The sequence below is a fragment of the Lepus europaeus genome, chromosome 4 (genome assembly GCF_033115175.1).
Source record: "Lepus europaeus isolate LE1 chromosome 4, mLepTim1.pri, whole genome shotgun sequence".
In the NCBI taxonomy this organism is placed as follows: Eukaryota; Metazoa; Chordata; class Mammalia; order Lagomorpha; family Leporidae; genus Lepus; species Lepus europaeus.
This window is the reverse complement of record NC_084830.1, coordinates 104,086,370-104,108,660: the sequence shown is the minus strand read 5'-3', so window position 1 is coordinate 104,108,660 and position 22,291 is coordinate 104,086,370. Positions and strand designations below refer to the sequence as shown.

General features: G+C 59.3%; 1 protein-coding gene across 3 annotated transcripts; it reads left to right on the top strand.

The window, feature by feature from the left end:
• Positions 1 to 5,361: 5,361 nt before the first annotated feature.
• Positions 5,362 to 20,461, top strand: GRK6 (G protein-coupled receptor kinase 6). 3 transcript variants are annotated; one of them, XM_062188625.1, is made up of 16 exons: positions 5,362 to 5,450; positions 8,683 to 8,778; positions 9,659 to 9,771; positions 9,864 to 9,941; positions 10,273 to 10,373; positions 10,622 to 10,714; positions 10,817 to 10,880; positions 11,009 to 11,149; positions 11,376 to 11,566; positions 12,220 to 12,257; positions 12,345 to 12,434; positions 14,280 to 14,488; positions 14,574 to 14,711; positions 17,402 to 17,539; positions 17,631 to 17,765; positions 18,352 to 20,460. In XM_062188625.1, the coding sequence occupies exons 1-16, from the start codon at positions 5,399 to 5,401 to the stop codon at positions 18,421 to 18,423; spliced, it is 1,749 nt and encodes a 582-aa protein (XP_062044609.1). In that variant the 5' UTR covers positions 5,362 to 5,398; the 3' UTR covers positions 18,424 to 20,460. The 3 variants fall into 3 exon arrangements, with proteins under 3 accessions (XP_062044609.1, XP_062044610.1, XP_062044611.1); XM_062188626.1 differs by lacking the exon at positions 18,352 to 20,460 and adding an exon at positions 17,944 to 18,342; XM_062188627.1 differs by lacking the exon at positions 5,362 to 5,450 and adding an exon at positions 6,173 to 6,336 and having other exon boundaries at positions 18,350 to 20,461.
• The last annotated feature ends 1,830 nt before the right edge of the window (positions 20,462 to 22,291 follow it).

Here is a 22,291-nt window from a genome sequence, read left to right as displayed (position 1 = left end):
TTGAAAGGCAGAGTTACAGAGAGGCAAAGGCAGAGAGAGAGATCTTCCATTTCCTGGTTCACTCCCCACATGGCCACAATGGCCGGAGATGTGGTCTCTCACACAGGTGCAGGAGGCCTAAGGACTTGGCCCATATGGGATGCCGGGACTGCAGGTGGCAGCTTTACCTGCTACGCCACAGCATCGGCCGCAGGCTTCCTTTTTGAAAAGGTCACTTTGGCTGTGGGTGGGGGATGGCTTGATCAGAACTTAACGGTGCTGAATGCTCTCTTCTCTTCACCCCTTGTTAACTGGCAAGTCCGGTTCATCCCAGCTGCGTGGGAACTCTGAGTCTGTCACTTTTCCGCACACCCTGGTCACTACCACAGCACAGGGCACCATCATCCCTAGCTCTAATGGCTCCTTCTAAAGTCTGTCCCATCTCTTAGTCGGGGTACTCACCCACAAACCAAGCCAATTCTAAGTTCAGCAGAAAGGAGTCAATTGAACGGCTCGTGGAGAGCTGGCTGAAGCCCCTCCCCTCCAGGTAGAGCCCCGGCTTCATGGGCTGACCGCTTTCATGCCTCCACAATGAGTTCTCTGTGGCCCTGGGATGTCTTGTGTTGATCCCTTGCCTGCATTCCAAGACCTGGTTGGAAACCTGCTCCAGCTGCCAGGGGCCTGGGAGAAGAACTTCTGCCTCTTGTCTTTGATTTCCTCCTGGAAGGCAGTGCCTGCCTCCCCGTCTCCTACGCGATTCCTCCCAAAGAGCAATATTTAGATGCTGAGCACCAAAGGAATGCGTGTCTGCAAGTCAGCCCCTGTACTCACCCCCAGCCCAGCCTCCACTGTAGCCTAGAGCCCTTTGTGAAAGCAAAACTGACCACACTGCCCCTTGGTTCAGAACCTTCTCCACTGGGGCTGGTGTTGTGGTATAGCAGGCTAGGCTACTGATTGCAATGCTGGTAGCCTCTATCAGAGTGCCGGTTCAAGCCCCACATACTCTGCTTCTGATCCAGCTTCCTGATAATGTGCCTGGGAAAGCAGTGGAAGATGGCCCAAGTACAGGGATCCCTGCCATCCATGGGGATCTACTCAGATGAAGTTCCTAGCTCCTGGCTTTGGCCTGGCTCAGCCCCACTGGTTGTGGCCATTTGGGGAGTAAATTGGTAGATGGAAGGTCTCTCTCACACACACACTCTGCCTTTTAAATAAAATTAAAATAAATAAATCTTTAAAAATATTTATTTGAAGATCATTACACATACATTTTATTTTCTTTTTAAAGATTTATTTGAAAGGCAGAGAGAGAGAGAGAGAGATCTTCTATTCACCGGTTCACTCCCCAAATGGTCACAATGACTGGAGCTGGGATGATCCAAGGCGAGGAGCCAGGAGCTTCTTCTGGGTCACCCAGGTGGTGCAGGGGCCCAAGCACTTGGGCCATCTTCTGCTGCTTTCCCAGGCCATAGCAGAGAGCTGGATCAGAAGAGCAGCAGCTGGGTCTCAAACTGCCATTGATATGGGATGCTTTACCCACTACACCACAGCGCTGGCCCTGTACATGCATTTTAAAACAACCACGACTCCCTGGGAACTCGAAACAGAAGCCCAGGGGTGCATTTGCTCCAGAGGCTGCTGGTGAGTGCCTGAATTCGAGTCCCAGTTCCTCTCTCTGGAGCTGGCTCCCTCCTAATGGCACCTTAGGGGAGAGCAGGAGATGCTTCAGGCAGCCAGTTCCTTGCCAGCCACCCATGTGGGAGGCCTTGGCTGAGTTCCAGGCTCCTGGATTCAGTCCAGCCCAGCCTCAGCGGTTGCAAGTATCTGAGGAGTGAACCAGTAGAGAGGAGCTCTGCCTGGTAGTCTCTCTTACTGTCTCAGCCTCTCAAAAACAAACAAATAAAACTCCTTACCTGGCTTCCAAGGACTTCCCTGAGCCGGACCCCTGCTATGGTCTCAGTTTTATTCCTTGCCCCCACACCCACCTTCATGTGCACCTTTATTTTTTAAAAGTATTTTCCTGGGGGATGGCACTGTAGCACAGTAGGCTAAGCCTCTTTCTCCCTGCAGTGCCAGCATCCCGTATGGGCACTGGTTTGAGTCTCAGCTGCTTCACTTCTGATCCACTCTCTGCTATGGCCTGGGAAAGCAGTAGAAGATGGTCCATGGCTCCTGGCTTCAGATCGGCGCAGCACTGGCCGTTGTGGCCAACTGGGGAGTGAACCAGCAGATGGAAGGCCTTTCTTCTGTCTCTCTCTTGCTCTGTCTGTAACTCTGCCTTGCAAATAAATAAATAATTTTTAAAAAGAAGAAGAATTTTTTTTTAAATTTTTTTTTAAAATTTTTTTAGACAGGCAGAGTGGACAGTGAGAGAGAGACAGAGAGAAAGGTCTTCCTTTGCCGTTGGTTCACCCTCCAATGGCCGCCGCGGTAGGTGCGCTGTGGCCACGCACCGCGCTGTTCCGATGGCAGGAGCCAGGTGCTTCTCCTGGTCTCCCATGGGGTGCAGGGCCCAAGCACTTGGGCCATCCTCCACTGCACTCCCTGGCCACAGCAGAGAGCTGGCCTGGAAGAGGGGCAACCGGGACAGAATCCGGTGCCCCGACTGGGACTAGAACCCGGTGTGCCGGTGCCGCAAGGCGGAGGATTAGCCTAGTGAGCCGCGGCGCCGGCTAAAAAGAAGAAGAATTTAAAAAGTATTCCCCACTATAATTTCCGCTGTGGGCTGTATTCTCACTTAAAAATATTTACTTATTTAAAAGGCAGAGTGACAAAGGAGAGAGAGAGAGAGAGACCGAGAGAGAGAGATCTTTTGTCTGCTGGTCACTCCCCAAATGCCCACAATGGCCAAAGCTAGGAGCTTAGAACTCCATCTGGGTCTCCCACATGGGTGGTAGGTACCTAATACTAGGATCATCACCTGCTGCCTCCCAGCACATTAGCAGGAATCTGGATTCGAAGCAGAGTAGCCAAGACTCCAACTGGCACTCCAGCACGGGCTGTGGGTGTCCCAAGTGGGAGCCTAACCCACTGTGCCACAGCAGGTGCAGCGGGTTTGAGTCTTGGCTCAGGTGCACCTTTAAACTGCAACCTGCCATCTTGGCCTGCAGTGCTGACCTTTGGCCATGCGGCAGTCTTTTGTACAGACAGCTCTTGCATCCCCTCTTCATACTCAGGTCTCCCTCAGCGGGTCCTTTGTCTCCCTGGCTACCAAGGGTCCCTCTTTCCAGGTAGGTGTTTGTTGTTGTTGTTTGTTTTGTTTTGGGAAACAGATCATGGAAGAGAGCTATCTCCCATCTACTGGTTCACTCCCCAGATGCCTGCCACAGCCAGAGCTGTGGCTGGCCCAGGCAGAAGTCAGGAGCTGAGAACAAAATTCCGGTCTCCCATGCGGGTATCAGAGTCCCAAGTCCCTCGGCCAGCATCTGTCACTTCCCAAGGTGCACATTAGCAGGAAGCTGAAGTTGGGAGCAGAGCCAGGGCTTGAACCCAGGTACTCTGATATGGGCTGCGGGTATCCCAAGCAGCCTCCTATATCTGCTGCGCCAAATGCTGGCCCTTCAAGGTAACTCCCAAATGTGTCTTAGATTCAGGCACTCTGCTCCATCTCCACTGCCACCTTGTTAATCCAAGACAGCATCCACTCTCCTGAAGATCTGCAGCCTCCAAATTGTGCTTTCTCTCTCCCCCTCTAAGACTTGTTTATTTGAGAGACAGAGTTACAGAGAGATATATCTTCCATCCTCTCCTTCACTCCCCAAACGGCTGCAAAGACCATGGCTGAGCCAGGCCAAAGCCAGGAACCAGCAGCTTTCTCCATGTCTCCCAAATGGGTGCAGGGGACATCCGCACTTGGGCCATCTTCCGCGGCTTCCCCAGGCGCATTAGCAGGGAACTATTTCGGAAGTGGAGCAGCCGGTACTCCAACAGTTGCCTATGTGGGATTCTGGCATTGCAGGCTGGGGCTTTAACCCGCAACGCCGAAGTGCAGGCCCTAAACTGCTCTCTTGGCTTCCACTCCCGGCCTCCAAGAATCCACCCACCAGAGCGATTTTTTTTTTTTTTTTAAGTATAAATCATGCTTTCAGTCTTCACATTTCACTTAGGAAAGCGAGCGATCTGGCCAGCGCCCTTGCTTCTCTCTCGTCTCAGACCAGCTGGCTCCGAAGCTGCCACCTGCTTCCTGTCCCTGGATGCACCAGACTTGCTGGAGGCATTCGCGCCCGCCGCTGGGTCTGTTGAAACCAGGCCCCCTCGGTGTCACGGGGCACCTTCCGTCCGTGCACTCAGCCCCAGCCCTCCCCGCCCCGCCCGGCTGCTAGCGTGGAAGCAGGAGTTCGGTCTCTGTTCTCCAGCACCCGGCTCTGAGCTGAGCGTCTTCGGACGCGGTAATGGCCAAGGCAGACTCGGGCAGTGCAGCACCGGCTGCCTTTGGGCCAGCCTCCGTTTCCTGCCGTGTGAAGTGTGGGTGCAGGAAGCGGGGTGCGGGGCTTGGAGGTGCTTTCGCCCTGGCTTTGGGCCTGCAGCCAGCGCCTCGGCTCCCCACCTGTACAATGGGCGTGAGCTCACCCAAGTCTAGGGGTGGTAGCACTGCCTTATAAGGCTGCAGAGGCCCAGGGCGGGCGCGGCCCTGTGGGTGGAGGGAAATCACAACATCCGGCCGCGGGGGCTGGACGCGAGGCCCCGGGGACCGCTGGGGAGGCCGCCGGCTCCTCCTGGCCTCTCCGGGCTTCCGACGTGCGCCCTCCAGGATGGGCCGGCCGGGCACACGGCCCAAACAAGCTTGCGGCCTGCCCGCTAGAGGCCACAGGGCACGGAGCGAGTACCCAACAAAACCCTAGAAAAGCCGTCCGCGAGCCAGCCACCGGGCCACACCCCCAGCTGAAGGCCCAATAAGAATGCAGTTGTGAAACGACCGACGCTTCCTTCGCCCAATCACACATCCGATTTCCTGGGCGTGACCCAGGAGGACCCTCCTCCGAGGGCTCGGCCCTAATTGGCAGTTCTGTATCCTACGAAGGCCTACAAATTCGAACCTGGGGGCCTAACTCCGCCCCCAGACCAACCAGGAAGAGATGACGTATTTAGTCCCGCCCTCACGCTTCTTTGGGCGAATCCCTGGCTCGGGGGGCGGGGGAGGATGAAGAGGCAGACGAATGGGAAGGCGGCGCGGGGAGCGTCCGCCTGGCTATTGGTCGGGTAAAGTAAACAGAGGGCGGGCGAGGCGGGCCGGCGCCCGGGTGGCCCCCGGGAGGGGGCGGAGAGTGCGCGGCGGGCGGCGGCGGCCGGGGAGGCCCGGGAGGCCGCGGCGCGGTCACTGCGAGCCGAGCCCAGCCGCGCCGATCGCCCTCCGGCCCCGGCTCTAGCGCGCGATCCCGGCCGGCGTCGCGGCCCGGCGGGCCCGGCGGCGCCGCAGCCCATGGAGCTCGAGAACATCGTAGCGAACACCGTGCTCCTTAAGGCCCGGGAAGGTGAGGCAGTCGGGCGGGCGCGACCGGGCCCGGGTGCTGGGAGAGCGGGCGCGCGGCCTCCGCGCTCGGCAGGGCGCTCCGGCCTCCAGATCCCCTAGGGCCGCGGGCCCCGTGCAGACCCGAGCCCTTCCGGCCCGTCGCCCTCCTCCTCCGCACCTGCCCTGGAGAGCCAGGGCCCAGGAAGGGGCGGGGGTCAGGCCGCCGCCCTCGCGGCGGGGGAGGGGTGATGGTGAGGGAAGCAGAGGGGACGGGAGAGGGAAGGGTGGGCCCTGCGCCCCAGAGGAGCGTCTCTGAGGCCTCCTCCAGGTGAGAGGCCAGAGGATGCCCCACGTGCCCCAGGCCTGCAGCTCCTGGACCGGCGCAAAGTTGGTGTTCTGTAGAGGCTGGAGAATGAATGAACGGAGCCCCTGCGTGGCACTGCCCACCCGACTTGGGGAAACTCCTGGTCACATAGGCTGACAGCACGCTGCCACTTGCTTGGAGCCTTGGGGAGCCAAGGACAGGGGTTTATGGATCGGGATTTTTGCCCTCAGGAAGCCCACTGTCTAGAGGGGCAAACTGGCCAGCGTTCCATGGGAGCTGTGCAGGCCGGACTGCCCGCTAGTGCTCGCTCCTGGCTGAGGGCGCTGGAGGGGTGGACTGAGTGTGTGTGTGTGTGTGTGTGTGGCTCCTCATGGCTCCCACCCCACATGGCGTCAGGCACCTGCTGTGTGAGGGCCCTGGAGGACACAGACCTGGTTCTCACTGCCCTGTGGTCAGTCTGCCCTGCCCCTGCTACTGTTTACTGCAGTAACATCATCACTGGACACCTACCCAGTGCCCCACCCTGTCCAGGGTGCTGGGAAAGCAGCATGGAACAAGACCCTTCTTTGGGGCACCCTAAGAGGTGAGGACATCGTGACAGGGGTTTTTCCACTCTTGGCTGAGCTTCTGGGCTCAAAGACTCACCTGCTTCACCTTTCTGCCCCATTTTGCAAACGGGAAACTGAGGCCCAGACCAAGGACTGGCCCAGGTCACACCGCAAGCTTGTGGTTCCCCCAGGCCTGGGACCCAGACGCCCAGGAAGGGCAGAGGAGCCCCTAGCTGGGTACAGCACCTGGTGCCCTGTGCCCACCCAGTCCTGTATCCCCTGGGGAGGTGCTGCCTGGAAGTAGGCATGGCAGGCTGAGTGCCTCGTGCCCTGGAGCCTGACTTATCTCCAGTCTGTTATCGAGCCCAGGGGCTGGGCCTTCCTCTCAGCCTCTGGGGGCATCTGCCGATTCTGTTCTGCCTCGTCATCCAGCTGGCCAGGGAGGAGGGGTGGGGGAGAGCCCGGCCAGGCCTCCCTGCCCAGGGCTGCAGCCAGTTCAGGCCTCAGGGCTGCCGTGGGCACGCTGCCTCTCCTGGCCAGATGCTCTGCACACCTATGGACAAGTTTGTGGGGCCATGAGGAAGGCGCAGGGCATGACGGGCCTAACGGACGCTCTTTCCAGACCCTGACCCTGACCTTGGCCCCTAAGCCACCTGCGTGGCTTTAGCCAGGTGTCTGCTCTCTGAATCTCAGCGCTCCTTTTGTGGAGTGGCTGCGGCCAGGACATGAAGACGAAAGGAAATCCTGATTGTCCCTGAGCCCTGAACCCCCAGGGCCCCTGGACCACCTGCGTCAGACTCGTTTGCTGAGCTGGCAGACGGCATGGGGCTGGGGAAGTGAGCCGAGGTCTTGAGTCGTGTGGGAACCCGTGGTGTATGGGTACAGTTGGCATCTCAAGGGATGCCAGGCACGGGCTGGGTAGCAGTGGAGCTTGGCTGGTGGTCACCAGGAGCCGGCTCTGAATCTTGCCTTGTCACCTCTGAGTCAGGGATCTTGGACAAACCCATTCCGCAGTTGGCTCATGAGCTTGGCCCCAGTCTGGCAGAGCCCACGAAGTGGTACCTCGTGGGAGGGGGGGTGTAAAGCCCCACTCCTTTCCCAGGCGCCCAGAGGCCCAGGACAGGGTTCAGAGGAGCCCCACACAGACTGGGTGGCAGTTCCAGGACAGGATATTTGCATGTGACTCTTTGCTGCTGCCTTGATGTGGCTGGGAGGAGGGGGAGGAGGAAGTAGCTGGTGGGGACGGCAGGCAGATGGAAGGTTGGGTGAGGGACCTGCGGGGGTGGGGGAGGAGTTCCCCTTCTGGGGAGGCCTTGCCCGGGTGGAGGTCCGTTGCTCACACACAGTGAAGCAACGGCTGGGAGGTGTGTGGGGGTGCAGGCTGCAAGGAGGCCCACTCGGAGCTTTCTCAATGGGCCCCTGCAACACTTCCTCCTCCAGGGAGCCCTCCGAGGGACCCAGCCCTGCCCCCTCGCCCATAGGCAGCTTTTCCCTTTGCACCTCCTGCCTTCGCCTAGGCCAGATGGAAATAGGGCTGAGTAAATCCAAAGGGGAAACTGAGGCCAGGACACCTAGAGAAATGAGGGTCAGAGGGGGCAAGAGAGGAGCCTGAACCGAGGCCCCGGGGCCGTAGCTGCCTGTGCCTGGCCGACTTGCCTGCAGTGGGATTTTGTTTTTGGTTTCAGATTTTCAGTGAACTAGAAACCAGTATCTCGTGTAACAGTCTGGGTTTCCAGCCGCTTTTGAAAAGTCAGTTGCAACTGGGGACACTGAGCTGGCATCCCTGCCTCCTTGCCACAATCTAGTAGCTGCCCCTAGTTCAGTTCCCCACACTCCCCACCATGCCCTGCTACCTCGCGCCCTGGAGTCTCACATTCCGGTGGGACCTGTTGGGCTCTGCAGGCACTCAAGCTGCTACTGTGGCCTTAGCAGCTACAGGTGTGCTGGGGCTGCCCTTGTGTGCCTGCCCTCCTGCTGCCACCTCACTGGGCCTCTGACAGCTCTCTGGGAAGCCTCCTTGGTGGCCCAGGCTGCCCTCTGCTCCGGCATTTCTGGGACAAGTGCCCCCACTTTTCCCTCCCCCATCTGCCTTACAAGTTCTCAGCACGCAATGCCCTTCTCTACCTTCTTCTGGGGAACTCCTACTGGATGGAAAGCCACTGAGGCCAGAGCCTTTGCCAAAGCTGCTTGCAATGCCCCCACCCCTAGCAGCCTCGCTGGCCCTCCCTCCGGCCTAGGAGCCCCCTAGAAAGAGGGCCTGGCAGACCATGTGTGTGTCCCAGGCACACTGGGGCGTGTGGAGGGGAGGCCCGAGATGCCGCCCAACGCGGCGGCTGGTGGGCTCAGCAGCCTCGAGACCCGGTGCCTGCTCACTCCCGCAGGTGGTGGAGGGAATCGCAAAGGCAAAAGCAAGAAATGGCGGCAGATGCTCCAATTTCCCCACATCAGCCAGTGTGAAGAGCTGCGGCTCAGCCTTGGTGAGGCCTGGGTGGAGGCTGGGGCGTGGAGGCTCTGGGGACCAGCTGGGGGCAGGGGCGGGGCGGGGCGGGGCGGGGTGGGCAGCCTCCAGTGAGACCTTGCCCTGGGGCAAAGGGCAGGACGGGGGTCCAGTGGGCAGGAAGACTGAGGCTGCACCACCCAGCCTGGTTTCAGTTCCTGGGCTTGGGGTGTGGGTGGAGGGCAGAGAGCAGAGAGGGACTGCCTGGGGTGAGCCGAAGTGTGGGGGTGGGGGAAGGGAGGGGCAGATTGGGGGCAGCCTGAGAGAGAGCGGCAGCCCCAGGTGGACTGCTCTGGAAGCCATTGGCTTTGCCTGGCCACCCATCTAGCCCTTAGCCTGGGTAGTGCGACTGGCTTACTTCTGGGAAGCGGACAGAAGCGCCCAGGGCCCCAGTTCCTGCTTCTCTTGGCCAACGCACCAGGTCTCAGCAGCACGCAAGGTTGCCCAGGCTGCCTCTGATGGCCCCGCACGTGGGCCAAAAGTGTGCTGCTCCCACCGCCTGGGAAGGAGGCCCAGCCGAGAGTGCGCCGGAAGCCACAGCTTCCTCCCGCACTTTCGCCAGGCAGGCAACAGGTGTGGGCCTGGCCCCGGGCTCCACCGGAACCTCACAGACCACACCCAGCCCCAGCACCGTGACATACACAAGTGTGAACCCGGAGACCACGGGCAAGGGGAGAGAAGGCCTGGGCTCTCAGGCTGTGCACCACTGAGCTAGACAGCCACCCTCTCTGGGCTTCTCGGCAATGACAGTGATGCCTGTGGGGCGCACGGGGCTGGCGGGGAGGCCCGGGCCCCGTGGGCTGGAGCACCCCACCGGTGGCCCCAGCTGCAAGCCCAGCAGCTCCGATCTGTGCCTGCAGAACGTGACTACCACAGCCTGTGCGAGCGGCAGCCCATCGGGCGCCTGCTGTTCCGCGAGTTCTGCGCCACGAGGCCCGAGCTGACCCGCTGCACTGCCTTCCTGGACGGGGTGGTGAGTGGCCCAATCCAGCCGCCCGGGGCCCGTGTCCCCTGACCCCTGTCACTCCACACGGACCCCAAGCTTCTGTGCCTCCCACTCTGCAGGCTGAGTACGAAGTGACCCCTGATGAGAAGCGGAAGGCTTGTGGGCGGCGGCTAATGCAGAATTTTCTGAGCCACACGGTGAGTGAGCAGTGATGGAGAGATGACGGCAGCGGGCAGGGAGCGGAGTGACCACAGCCTGGGCAGAGAGTGCCCTGGAGCCACTCCAAGCAAGGCTGCAGGCAGGGAGCCCGGGCGGGCTGGCGTGGGGCCAGGCGGGCTGCCAGCAGTAGGGCTTCACTACGCCTGGGGGTGGCAGGAAGGGAGCTAAGCTGCTGGACAGGCTGGGGTGCCGCTGGCTGGCCTGCAGCCGCCGTTGGCACTGGCCTGAGCTAGCTGGCATCGCCACCCTGGGAGTAAGCCGTCATGCCCGGGATCCCCCTGCAGCAACCTGTCTGTGGTCTGTCCCCAGGGTCCTGACCTCATCCCCGAGGTGCCCCGGCAACTGGTGACTAACTGTGCACAGCAACTGGAGCAGGGGCCCTGCAAAGACCTCTTCCAGGAACTCACCCGGTAAAGCCTCCCCCTGCCTCCGCTGCCCACCCGCCTGGCATTGCGCCCCAAGGTGGGGCTGCCGGGCACGCAAAAGGCTGTGGACAACTCCTGTGAAGGAGCTCCCGATCATACACCTCGCCCCTGCCTTTGCTGTGTCAGCCCCGCATGCATGTCTGCCTGCCTTGGGGGGGCCATCAGGAGGGCTTGCCCATCTGCCGAGTCAGGGTGTCAGGTGCTGACCACGGGGCTGGGCTTTCCCTTGCCAGGCTGACCCACGAGTACCTGAGCGTAGCCCCCTTTGCCGACTACCTCGACAGCATCTACTTCAACCGTTTCCTGCAGTGGAAGTGGCTAGAAAGGTGAAACAGTGGTGGGGCCGGGGTAGACCAGGTGGCTGGGGCTCCTCACGGGCCTCGGATCCATGCTCAGTCAACAGTTCCTCCCTTGCCCCTTGCCTGCAGGCAGCCAGTGACCAAAAACACCTTCAGGCAGTACCGAGTGCTGGGCAAAGGTGGCTTTGGGGAGGTGAGTAGCCAGACCAGGAGCCCTGGCCCCTGTGCACGGGGCAGGGTAGGTTGGGCCCTGGACCAGCCCCTGTGCCAGCAACAAGGGCATGGCTGGCCCTTATCTGCTCCTGTCTACCTTGGCCTCAGGTGTGTGCCTGCCAGGTGCGGGCCACAGGCAAGATGTATGCCTGCAAGAAGCTGGAGAAGAAACGCATCAAGAAGCGGAAAGGGGAAGCTATGGCGCTCAACGAGAAGCAGATCCTGGAGAAAGTGAACAGTAGGTTTGTAGTAAGTACGAAAGGAGACCTTCCCTTTCCTTGGCCCTCCGCTTGCCCTGCCCCCTCCAGGCCCCGCTTCCCTACCCTGAGGAAAGCAGGTTTGGGGTGTTGAGCTGGTGCTTCGAGGAGAGGCACCCAGGACTTGGAAGAGGCGGGAGCGGGGGCGGCTGGCATTAGCCCCACCACCGTGTGGCTCCGCAGATCCTGCCTGAGGGCACGGGTCCCGTTGGCCACAGGTGAGTCTGGCCTATGCCTATGAGACCAAGGATGCCCTGTGCCTGGTGCTGACGCTGATGAACGGCGGCGACCTCAAGTTCCACATCTACCACATGGGCCAGGCTGGCTTCCCCGAGGCGCGTGCCGTCTTCTACGCCGCCGAGATCTGCTGCGGCCTGGAGGACCTGCACCGGGAGCGCATCGTGTACAGGTGAGGGGATGCAGGTGCCACCCTTCCCAGCCGGGAGCTGCCACCTGCTGGTCAGGCCGGGTAGTGGGAGGATTCTGGGGGCTGGGGCACCTGGCAGACTTGAGTAGGTCGGTCACATGTCGCCTTTGGGGTCTGTCTGACTCTTGGGCGACTTCCAGCTCTGTCAGCCCTCTCTGTGTGCTCCCAACCTCCAATGCTGTTTTTCTAGGGAACAGAGTATATGGTTCCCACCTTTGAGATTGGTGGAGGAGCTGGGTGAGATAGTGTGGTAGACAGAGTTCCCACACGGAACAGGTGCACTGGGTTGGGGCATGGGATGCTTGGGCGGGGGGGGGTCTCAACAGCCCCACGAGGGGATGGACACACAGGAAAGGTAGAGTCAGCTCCTCGACCCCAAGGATGGACAAGGCTGCTGGGGACACCAGGGAATCCCCCTGTGTGGCAGGCGCCTTTCCCCAGGGAGTTATGGCTCAGCAGATCTCTGCTCCCGTGAGTTAGGGCTGCTGCTGGGGAGGGCGGGGCTGTCTGTGGCCCCAGCAACCAACAGGTCCCGTCCCTCCAGTCCCAGGAGGCCAGTGAGGTCAGTGGGGCTGGTGCCACCTGGCTCCCTAGCAAACCAAACAGCTTCCGATTCTGCCCTTGTCTCCCCCCAGGGACCTGAAGCCAGAGAACATTCTGCTGGATGACCACGGTGGGTGGGGGCCCCTGGGGGCGGGGAAGGGGAGGTCAGGGGAGGCCTGGCCCATGAATGAGCACCTGCCCTGTCCTGCCCACACAGGCCACATCCGCATCTCTGACCTGGGCCTGGCTGTGCATGTGCCTGAGGGTCAGACCATCAAAGGCCGTGTAGGCACCGTGGGCTACATGGGTGAGTCGTCCCCTGCTTGCCTTCTGTGTGGGAGCCTCCCGTGTCTCCTAAAACCCAGAGGGCCGGTGCTGGCATTCCCCCTTTATCAGTAGACCGAGACTTAGCTGCGTAGTTGTGAGTCCATATCATTCATTCACTAAATATGGGCTTAGCAGGGCTACCAGTGAATCGAAGAGAAGAACCGAGGCCGTTTCCATAGCCCAAGCCCTGCCCTCTGCCCTGAGCTGCTCACGCTCGGGGTGGGTTTATCCATCAGTGCAGGAGCCCAGGTGCAGCCCCATGTTCCCCTTGGGGTCCATGTGACAGTAGACAGAGTCGCAGCTCTGCAGGCTCCGACTGTTGCCTGTCACCCAGCCCCTAGGCCAGACACGGCTCCCAGCCTCACTTTCTATGACTAAAACGATCATCAGGATTGCCTGGAGATAAAAGGAGGCAGCAAAGGGAAACACCCATGCACCTGCCCTGGCAGGTAGCAGGTGTCCAGCAAAGAGGAGTCTCTTCCTTCCTTCTCTCCCCTAGGAAATCCAGGAAACTGGTAGCAAGGTGGGTCCAGTTTGGCCTAGATTTGTCTTTAAATCAAAATTTTTTTGTATTTTTTTATTTGACAGATAGAGTTAGACAGTGAGAGAGAGAGATAGAGAGAAAGGTCTTCCTTCCATTGGTTCACCCCCCAAATGGCCGCTATGGCCAGAACGACGCCAATCCGAAGCCAGGAGCCAGGTGTTTCCTCCTCGTCTCCCATGCGGGTGCAGGGCCCAAGCACTTGGGCCATCCTCCACTGCCCTCCTGGGCCACAGCAGAGAGCTGGACTGGAAGAGGAGCAACAGGGACTAGAACCCGGTGCCCATATGGGATGCCAGCACTGCAGGCGGAGGATTAACCTAGTGAGCCATGGTGCCGGCCCCCCTAAATCAAATTTTCTTAAGAACAGTTGCTAACACTTAGTCAGCCAGACACCTTCTCAGAAAAAGGATGGATTTCTGACTTTTTTTAAAAAGGTTTATTTATTTACTTGAGAGGCAGAGCTACAGACAGAGAGAAGAGAGAGGGAGAGATGGAGAGAGAGAGGTCTTCCATCAATTGGTTCACTCCCCAAATGGCTACAATGGCTGGAGCTCTGCCTATCCAAGGCCAGGAGCCTGGAGCTTCTTCCGGGTCTCCCACACGGGTGCAGTGGCCATCTTCTACTGCTTTCCCAGGCCATAGCAGAGAGCTAGATCAGGAGAGGAGCAGCCAGGCCTCGAACCAGTGCCCATATGTGATGTCGGTGCTGCAGGCAGATGCTTAACCTACTACACCACAGCGCCGGCCCCTCTGACTTTTCTTAAAAACTCAGAAGACCTGGGAATTCCCTTTGGGGTTGCATTAGTGTCCCCTTGTTTTTTATATCTTTATTTGTTTGTTTACTTGAAAGGCAGAGTACAGAGAAACAGGATGTGTGTGGGAGTGTCTTCCATTTATTGGTCCGCTCCCCAAATACCTATAACAGCCGGGGCTGGGCCAAGCTAAAACCGGAAGCCTAGAACACCAACTGGGTTTCCCACATGGGTGGCAGGGCCCAAATACTTGGATCACCATGCACTGTTTCCCAAATGAATTACCAGGAAGCCGGTGGGAAGCGGAGGAGCCGGGACTCAAACCAGGCACTCCAATATGGGACGTGGATGTCCCGAGTGGTGCCCCAACAGCTCCCTTTGGTGGGACACATGTTCTCCTACTTGCTGGGGTCTCCTCCAAGTCACAGTGCCGGCGTGGCTAGTGGGTGTTGAGTCAACCCTCCAGTTAGGGGCCTTCGGGGCCCGTGCCCTGCCTGGCACCAGCCCTAACTGCACGCTGCCTCCTCAGCTCCGGAGGTGGTGAAGAACGAACGGTACACGTTCAGCCCCGACTGGTGGGCGCTTGGCTGCCTCCTCTACGAGATGATTGCTGGCCAGTCACCCTTCCAGCAGAGGAAGAAGAAGATCAAGCGGGAGGAGGTGGAGCGGCTGGTGAGGGAAGTGCCCGAGGAGTACTCAGAGCGCTTCTCCCCACAGGCCCGCTCGCTCTGCTCCCAGGTATGGCCACGGTGGGAGGCCTGACCAGCTGGGGCCCCTCGCCCCGCCCCAGGGCACCCTGACGGCCCCTGCCTGCTCTCCACAGCTCCTCTGCAAAGACCCTGCTGAGCGCCTGGGCTGCCGCGGGGGTGCTGCCCGCGAGGTGAAGGAGCACCCCCTCTTCAAGAAGCTGAACTTCAAGCGGCTGGGAGCTGGCATGCTGGAGCCGCCCTTTAAGCCTGACGTGAGTGGCTGCTCTGCTGGAGCCATGGCCGAGCCAGGGTGGGGAGTGCTTGAAGCGTGGGTCAGATCATGTTCCTAACACGGGCAAGTGATAGGAAACCCAATCCAATGGCTCAGGCAAAAAAAGAGAGAGAATCCCCTGGCCTCACAAAATGAAAAGCCCCAAGAGAGGTCTGGGTTTTGACATAGTCAGATGGCGGAGTGAGGAACCGCTGACGACAGTGGCATAGGGATGCTATGTCTCTCCCACTGCACCATTGAGTGTGCGGTCTTCACTCAGGCAGTGCTCCCTGGGGTGTGACAATGGCGGCCCCTAGCAGCTCAGGCCCACATCCTGCCAGTGTGGCCAGCCTAGCAGACGGAGCACCTCTCGTGCAGTAATTTCAAAAGGAAGCCTCCAGGCAGGGGCAGGGGGAGTCCTAAGGCTGATGCTCTTTGCCTTCAATTGCTCAGAGGACCCTCAGGGCCACACCCAGATCACATGCCTACTTGGACCACGACAGAGCATCTTGGTGGGTCAGGCCCCCAGCGGGCAAGAATGCCTTTCAGTCATCTGATTCCAAGTGGCAGAAATCCATTTCAGTCTTACTTAAGACCAACATGGAGTGGACTGGTCATTTGGCCAGAGAGTCCCAGAATAGGGCCAACCCCAGGGCTCCACACTGTGTTGCCAGGACTCTCCAGCCCTCAGCTCTACTTCAACCCATTGACTCGATCCCTCCCACTGAATCCAGGCTCTCTGTATGTAAAGTCACAGGGAAGGCTCTGATTGGCCAAAATTAGATCATGTACTTGCCGCCTCCCATGTCTGTAGGGACTGGGTCCTATGATTGATAGCTCACCAGAAGCACTAGAGAAGCCAGAGGTGATGGGCAGACCACGTGTCTGTTTACTCATGGGACAAATATCTGAGTGCCCGTATGTGCACCTGGTCCTGCCCTGATGGGGAGACATGCCAAAATAAACCAATAACCACAGAAGAGTTTCAGGTGGCACTCAGTGTAATAAAATAAAGAGGCCAGGAAGACAGAATGATGGCAGGGCAGGGGGGTGGAGTGTTTTTAGACGGGGCAGGGGAAGGGGGGGTTCTCTGAGGAACTGATGCTTCAGCAGAAGCTGAAAATATGTAGAGAGCCATGCTGAGATCGGGACCTGAAGACCCCAGGCAGGGAGGTCGCGGGGCAGAGAGCAGCCTTGTGAGGTGGAACTCCAGGATGGCTGGAGCGGCAGGTGCGGTGAAGAAGAGGGTGCTACGTTCTGCATGACCAGGAGCCATGGGGGATCTTCAGCAGGTGTGGGAGGTGTGTGCAGTGGGCCATACAGGCTGTGAGTGGGAAAGAGCTGGGGTGGGGCGCTGCGACCCCTGAGTGATTATCCCCCAGAGTAGACCTCCCTGGTACCCAGTGAGCCTGACTTCCATCAGCCCGCCCCAGCAACGGGGGCCACTACTCAAGTTTCTGCCCCACTCCCTTAACTCTGAAATAATCAGGCTGCCTCTGGACCTTTCCTCAAAGTTAGAGACACAAGCAGCGCCCTGAGTTTAACCCTCTAGTAGCAGTAGACAAAAAAAACCCAAGCTTGATTGCCACATCCCATCCAGTTCAGCTGTTTGTACGCTACAATCCCATGGCCTTTAGCGTGTTCTCAGTTGTGCGGCCATCATCACAATGTATTTTAGAAGATTTTCATCGCCCACAAGAAAAACCTTTAGCCATCATTCCCCGTTCCCCCCTCTCCTTGGCCCCTGGCAGCCACTAATCTACTCTCTGCCTCTATAAGCATTTGTTCTGGACATTTCACATCCATGGAGGCACACAGTCCAGGAGCTGTGTGACTCACTTCTCTGAGCAGGTCTTTAAAATTCACCTGTGCAGTTGTGTGTGGCAGGTGGGTCCCTGTTCCTTTCTCAGGCCCAATGCTAGCCCACTGTAGAGAGAGTACCAGAGTGCTTATGTGTTCACTGGTCGTTTCCACTTTTTTTTTTTTTTTTTGCAGTTGTGACTGGTACTGTGAATATCCGTGGGCAGATATTGGGGCACACTGGGGAGTAGCATTGTTCGGTCATGTGATAACTGAGCGCTAACCTTTTGGGGAGACTGCCAGACTGCTTTCCAAAGTGCTGTCCCCTCTTAGACGACAACGGTATTCTCATTGACATCCTTAATAGCAGGATTTTGAAAAGACCACGGAGATGAGAAGGCAGATGGCCTTGTGGAGCTGCGGTGGGCTCCCGGCACGGGGCTGGGAGGAGGGAGAGGCCAGAGGACCATTCCAGTTCTTTGATCAACTCTGAGTGGGAACAGAAAGCCACAGATATCCCGGAGCAGGATGCACCTGCTCCAGGTCCTTGCAGGGGGCTGCTCAGCCCAAGGCACCAACCTGCTTCAGCCTGGGCTCCCGTCACCAGCGGCAGACCCCCGACAGCAGTGGGAGCAGGGGGTGGCCCCACATCGGGCCTGTACACAGTCACTGATCATTGAGAACCGAGGGGAGACTGGGCTTCAGAGAAGGAACAGCCGTGCTTGGGGGGGGTGCGTGTGGCGCCCGGCTTCTCACTCCAAACCAGCGTCAGGGCAGAACCAGGCCAAGGCCGGAGGAAGACTCAGGGCTGAGCTGCCCTCTTGGGCGTGCGCATGCAGGTGTGTGTATGTGGGTGTGTGTTTCCCATCTGACCACTGCTTCCACCCCCAGCCCCAGGCTATTTATTGCAAGGATGTTCTGGACATCGAACAGTTCTCCACGGTGAAGGGCGTGGAGCTGGAGCCCACAGACCAGGACTTCTACCAGAAGTTTGCCACAGGGAGTGTGCCCATTCCCTGGCAGAACGAGGTGGGGCCTGTCCACGGGTAGGGTGCCTCAGGGTGGGGTGGAAGGGGCAGCAGGCCTGGGGGCAGCCCTCACACTGCCTGTGCCTCGGCAGATGGTGGAGACAGAGTGCTTCCAGGAGCTCAATGTCTTTGGGCTGGATGGCTCGGTTCCCCCAGACCTGGACTGGAAGGGCCAGCCGCCGGCGCCCCCCAAAAAGGGCCTGCTGCAAAGACTCTTCAGTCGCCAGGTAACCCACCCCGGGCCAGCCTGGCTGCAAAGGGTGGTGAGCGGGAGGCAGAGCCAGTGCCCGCATGCGCTGGGAGTGGGCATCCTCTAGCCCTGCCAGTGGTGCCCGGGGTCTCTGGCCTCGTGCCCGCCTGCCCCCCAACCCCAGGCTGGGCTCATGGCCTCTTTTCTCTTTCCAGAGGTGAGCAGTGTGGGCTCCCCGTGGGTTGGCCTTGCTGCCTGGCCTCGGGGAGCCCCGGGCAGCCCTTCCATGGCAGAGGCGAGATGTGGGAGAAAGAAGTCTGGTGCCCGCTTCCTCCCTCCCCTTCCCACCCCAGTGCTTCAGTCCCCTGCACCCTGGCCCCTTCCAGCTGTGAGCCTGCATCTGCCAGCCCCCCGGGGAAGGGCTGGATGGAGGCCCTCCTCTGGCGCATCTTGGGATTTGCCTAGCCCCGCTTCCTTCAGCCCATGCCAGCAGCTTGCTCAGCCCCTCTCAAGGAGCCTCCTCCCCAGGCGTGACCCCCCTCCCCGGGAGTGGTGCCCCCCCACTTGGTGGCTAACAGCACACACTCTGCCTCTCTCCCTCCGTGTCTCCCCTGTCCCTCCAGGATTGCTGTGGGAACTGCAGCGACAGTGAAGAAGAGCCCCCCACCTGCCTCGAGCCCCCCACCCGCCTCTAGCCCCCAGCCTGAGGTCCCCACCGGCGGTTGGCGGTAGCAGCTACTCCGAGTGCTGTTTACAGTTTTGCACAGTGGTCTTCCCCATTGTCCACTCAAGTCATGGCCTGGGGAACACAGCCGGAGCTGTCCCCAGCATCCTCCGCCCTCGGCCCCAGCCTGGCTGAGTCTGGCGAGGCCTGGGCCGTTCCTGGGACAAAGGTGCGTCCCCGGGGCTCTCCCGCAGAGCTCGGGGCTGTCTGTATTTATGTCTCTGTATGAATGTATATAGGAAGAGCGTTCTTAATTCCCTCCCTGGACCATGGCCTGGTCTCGGCTCCCCGGAGCAGACTGCCCTGGCTGGGAGAGCCGGGAGCTGGCAGAGGAGCCGCTGCCAAACTCGGGGCTCCTCAGGTCCAGCTGAGATGGGCCAAGGCTGAGCCAGGCCTGACCCCAAGCCCCCAGCACCGTGCTGGGCACCACCAACCTCCAAGTGAGACTCGTGCCTACCCCTGCTGGCCCGGGCTCAGGCTGCCACCTTCTGGGACCCAACACTGTCCATTCTCCATGCTTGTCACAGCTGGGTCTGGGGCTCCTGTTGTCCCTTTCGGCCTGGGCCAAAGTGTGGCCAGTGACTGGGTGACTGTGGGACCCATCAGTCCACTGCCCAAGCTGTCGCATCGCAGACAGTCTACCACTGCCTTCCAGCTCCCTGGGCGCTGCCCTGTCCTGCAGACACCTCTGGCAGAAGCGCCCCAGCCTAGACTGCAGGAGGAGGAGGGGTGGCCTGGCTGACCCTGACATTCCAAACTCCCCTCGTAACTGTAGACACACGTGCCCAGCAATAATCCACCTCTGTGTGTGTGTGTGTGTATGTATGTCGATGTGTGTGTGCTGGGCTAGGGTGAGGCTGTGCCTGCACCCAGGCCCCAGCCCTGGCCCTTCCCAGACTGTGATGGCCTACCTGTCCCAGTGTTAGGGTAGCATGGGATGACAGGGCCTTGGTTTTTCCATATTTAAAGCCAATTTTTATTACTCCTTTTGTCCAATGTTAAGCTGCCACGTGTCTTTGTGTGAATACAGTCCGAGCACAAACCTGGCCAGCTGCCCCTGCCTGCCTCATTGCTTCTGTGCTCCAGGGGTCTTCCTGCTTCCCTGGCCCATCTGGAAGTGGGAGGGGGTTGGAAGCGGGGGTGCCCAGGAGCCATTAGGCTGACTTTAGAGGAGCTGCTCCAGGCAGCCAAGCCTTTGTCCCTGGGCTACCCTGAGGATTTCCCAGGTTCCCAAATGGGACAGGACCAGAAGAAAGAAGCCTTGGGTACCCACTGGGATGTAGGTCTATCTCTTGAGTGCCAGAAAGGAAGACCCAGCTGATGTCTTCTCCTCCAAGGCCAAGGTGGGTTTGGCTGTCCAGTGTGAACTTGGAGTGGCCCTGGGGAGCTGCTGCTCCAGGTCTGTCTTTACCTGGATGCCTGGCCCTGGGCAGGTGCACATGTAGTAAACCCACCCCTTGAAACACTGAAGTGTGAATGAGCAAAGACCTCCAAGGTAGGGATGCTGCTGGGCACAAGGCTGCGCTGGGAGCATCGTGGAAGGTTCTTTGAGGGTAGTGACTGAACCCGGCCTTGAAGGAGACAGTTGTCTGGTGGACAAAGATGGATTAGGGAGAACCCTAATTGGGGGAACCACCTGTGCAAACACCCGGGGGTGAGAGTTTTTCAGCCCAAGTCTGTCCCAGACTGCAAACCCATCTGTTCCAGCGACTCCCTGTGTTCCCCTGCTCCCCTCCCCCCGCCCAGAATGCTCAGCAACCACCATTTTATTCTTGACCTCTGGGCTGGGCACATGAGCTTCAGCATCGACAGTTCTGGGTCCAAACCCCAGCTCGGCAACTTCTCCAGCTGGCTTTGCACAGGCCTTCCCTTGGAAAGATGCATAAGGCCCCTCATCTCAGGGGCAGCTGTGAGAATCCAGGACTCAGCTGTCTGAGGGGTGGGTACCAGGTGCCACTCTGACAGCCATCTGGAGGGTGAGGAGAAGGGGTCGCCTGATGGGGTACCTGCTGCCTCTTCATCAACTGGAGGGAAATGGTGCTGAGGCGGGGAGGGGGTGGGAGGACAGGGGCTGCTCAGGCTCCTGCAGCTGGCAAGTGGCCACTGCAGTTTGGAAGGAAAGGCAGGGGAAGATGAAATGCTGAGTGCAGCTCATGAGCTGTGAGGCTGGGGCCTGAGACACCAACCCCACCACCACCAACAACTGCAGGCTGTTTGGGGGGTGAGGATGTGGTAGTTAGGTAGGTATTAGCATGCATGGCCAAAGCCCTGCCCTGGGCAGGTGTGTGAAGGTGAGTGGTACCAGGTGTACGTGCAGGACTCAGGCACTTGCCCTGTGAGGGATCCAGACCCTTCCACCAAGCTCCTCCTCAGGCCAGGGAGGCATCTGGGGAGCTTCTTGGCAAGGGGTAGGCTCACCTTGGATCTCTCACCCTGGTGGATCCTTGGCAGAGTGCATTTCCTAACAAGCCCTCCCTGAGCTCACCTCCTCCCCACCCAGCTCTGTGGGAGCAGGGGGACCCTTATGGAGATGAGGCCCCACCAGCTTGGAGCTCAGTCTGGTAGGGAGGCAGGCGCTGGCAGTGGGCTCCTGGGTGATGAGTGCCGTGGCAGAAGAGTCGAGCTGGCAGGGCCAGCGAGCAGCACCAAGCAGGCCACAAGGCTGTCAGGTTGGTGCCATCTGGGACACGAGACGGGTGGATGGCCAAAGGCCTCCAGCGGTTGATGGCTGACTGTGGGCTGGAGGGTGTGGCCACAGCTGTTAGTGAGAAAGCTGAAAGCTGCACCCAGGACTCAGGGCCTCCCCTGGAAGGCCGTGGGGGACTCTGAAGGTTTCACTGGCTGTGAGGGGTGTCTGCCCTGGCATCTACAGATGCACCCCAAGTTTGTTTTGGAGAACTCCTCGCTCACTCCCAATCCATGGGGTCTAGATGCATCTGAGCTTGCATATAGTTAGCCCCACACCCACCCAGATCGTGTGACCCAAGTGGGAGTGTTCCAAGTGACAGTCCCAACCTCCAGCTCTTCCGAAGTGTTCAAAGGCCGCGTGGGGGCTTAGACAACTGGAGTTGTACCGGGGTCTTAGCTGCAGACCTCCGTCTCACCAAGCCATGAACAGAAGCGAGATGCTACAGCCATTTCTGTCTGCATCATGGAGCTCAACTTCGAACCCAAGAAGTCTGAATGGCCAGGCTGCCCATGCTGTGCTTGGGGAGTGAAGCACGTGGGCCCATGGTGACAGTGGGGCAGGGGGAGGGCGGGCAATGATTGTCCAAGAAATCAGAGCGCTTGTGCCCAGAGGGAAGGGAATAGATATGGGATGGCCATTCCATGTGGAGCACATAGCCCTTCCCCCAGGCATGGCCATAGGGATTAGTTCACTAAGGGCCGCTTGCCAGCAGTCCAGAGTCATTTGTGGGTATTTTTGGTTTGCTCAGAACTGTGGAGGTGACCCCTGCCACAGCCTGGGGAGAACTTGCCTAAGGACAAGGCAAGTGGGCAAGCAAGCAGTGGAGAGAAGCAAACTCAGGCTTGATGCCATTGCTGGAACACCTGGAATCAACTGTACTTGTGTGACCCAGAAACCCTTGGGGACTGCAACCCAAAATGCGCCAACTGATGTGATGGTGGTGGGTGTTTTCAAGGTCCCATCAAAGCGGTAGAGAAGGCGGAGTAGAACCCAGTTACGACAGGCAGACTCAAGTCAGGGTCGACAGAGGGGTCTTCTCTGTAGTCCTGGGGTGAGCTCGTCCGTGGGAGCCGGGCCTGCTGGTTGAGCACCAGGTCCTCCTGCCTGTGCTACTTCCTATAGGTACGCGGGGATGTATGGCTGCGGGGGA

What these genes read in the sequence shown, in the direction of transcription:
- GRK6 (XM_062188625.1), top strand. Translation starts at nt 5,399, where the DNA reads ATGGAGCTCGAGAACATCGTAGCGAACACCGTGCTCCTTAAGGCCCGG. An exon ending in AGAGCTGCGGCTCAGCCTTG is followed by an intron (nt 8,779 to 9,658) that starts GTGAGGCCTGGG and finishes CTGTGCCTGCAG; the next exon opens with AACGTGACTACCACAGCCTG. An exon ending in CTCTTCCAGGAACTCACCCG is followed by an intron (nt 10,374 to 10,621) that starts GTAAAGCCTCCC and finishes TTCCCTTGCCAG; the next exon opens with GCTGACCCACGAGTACCTGA.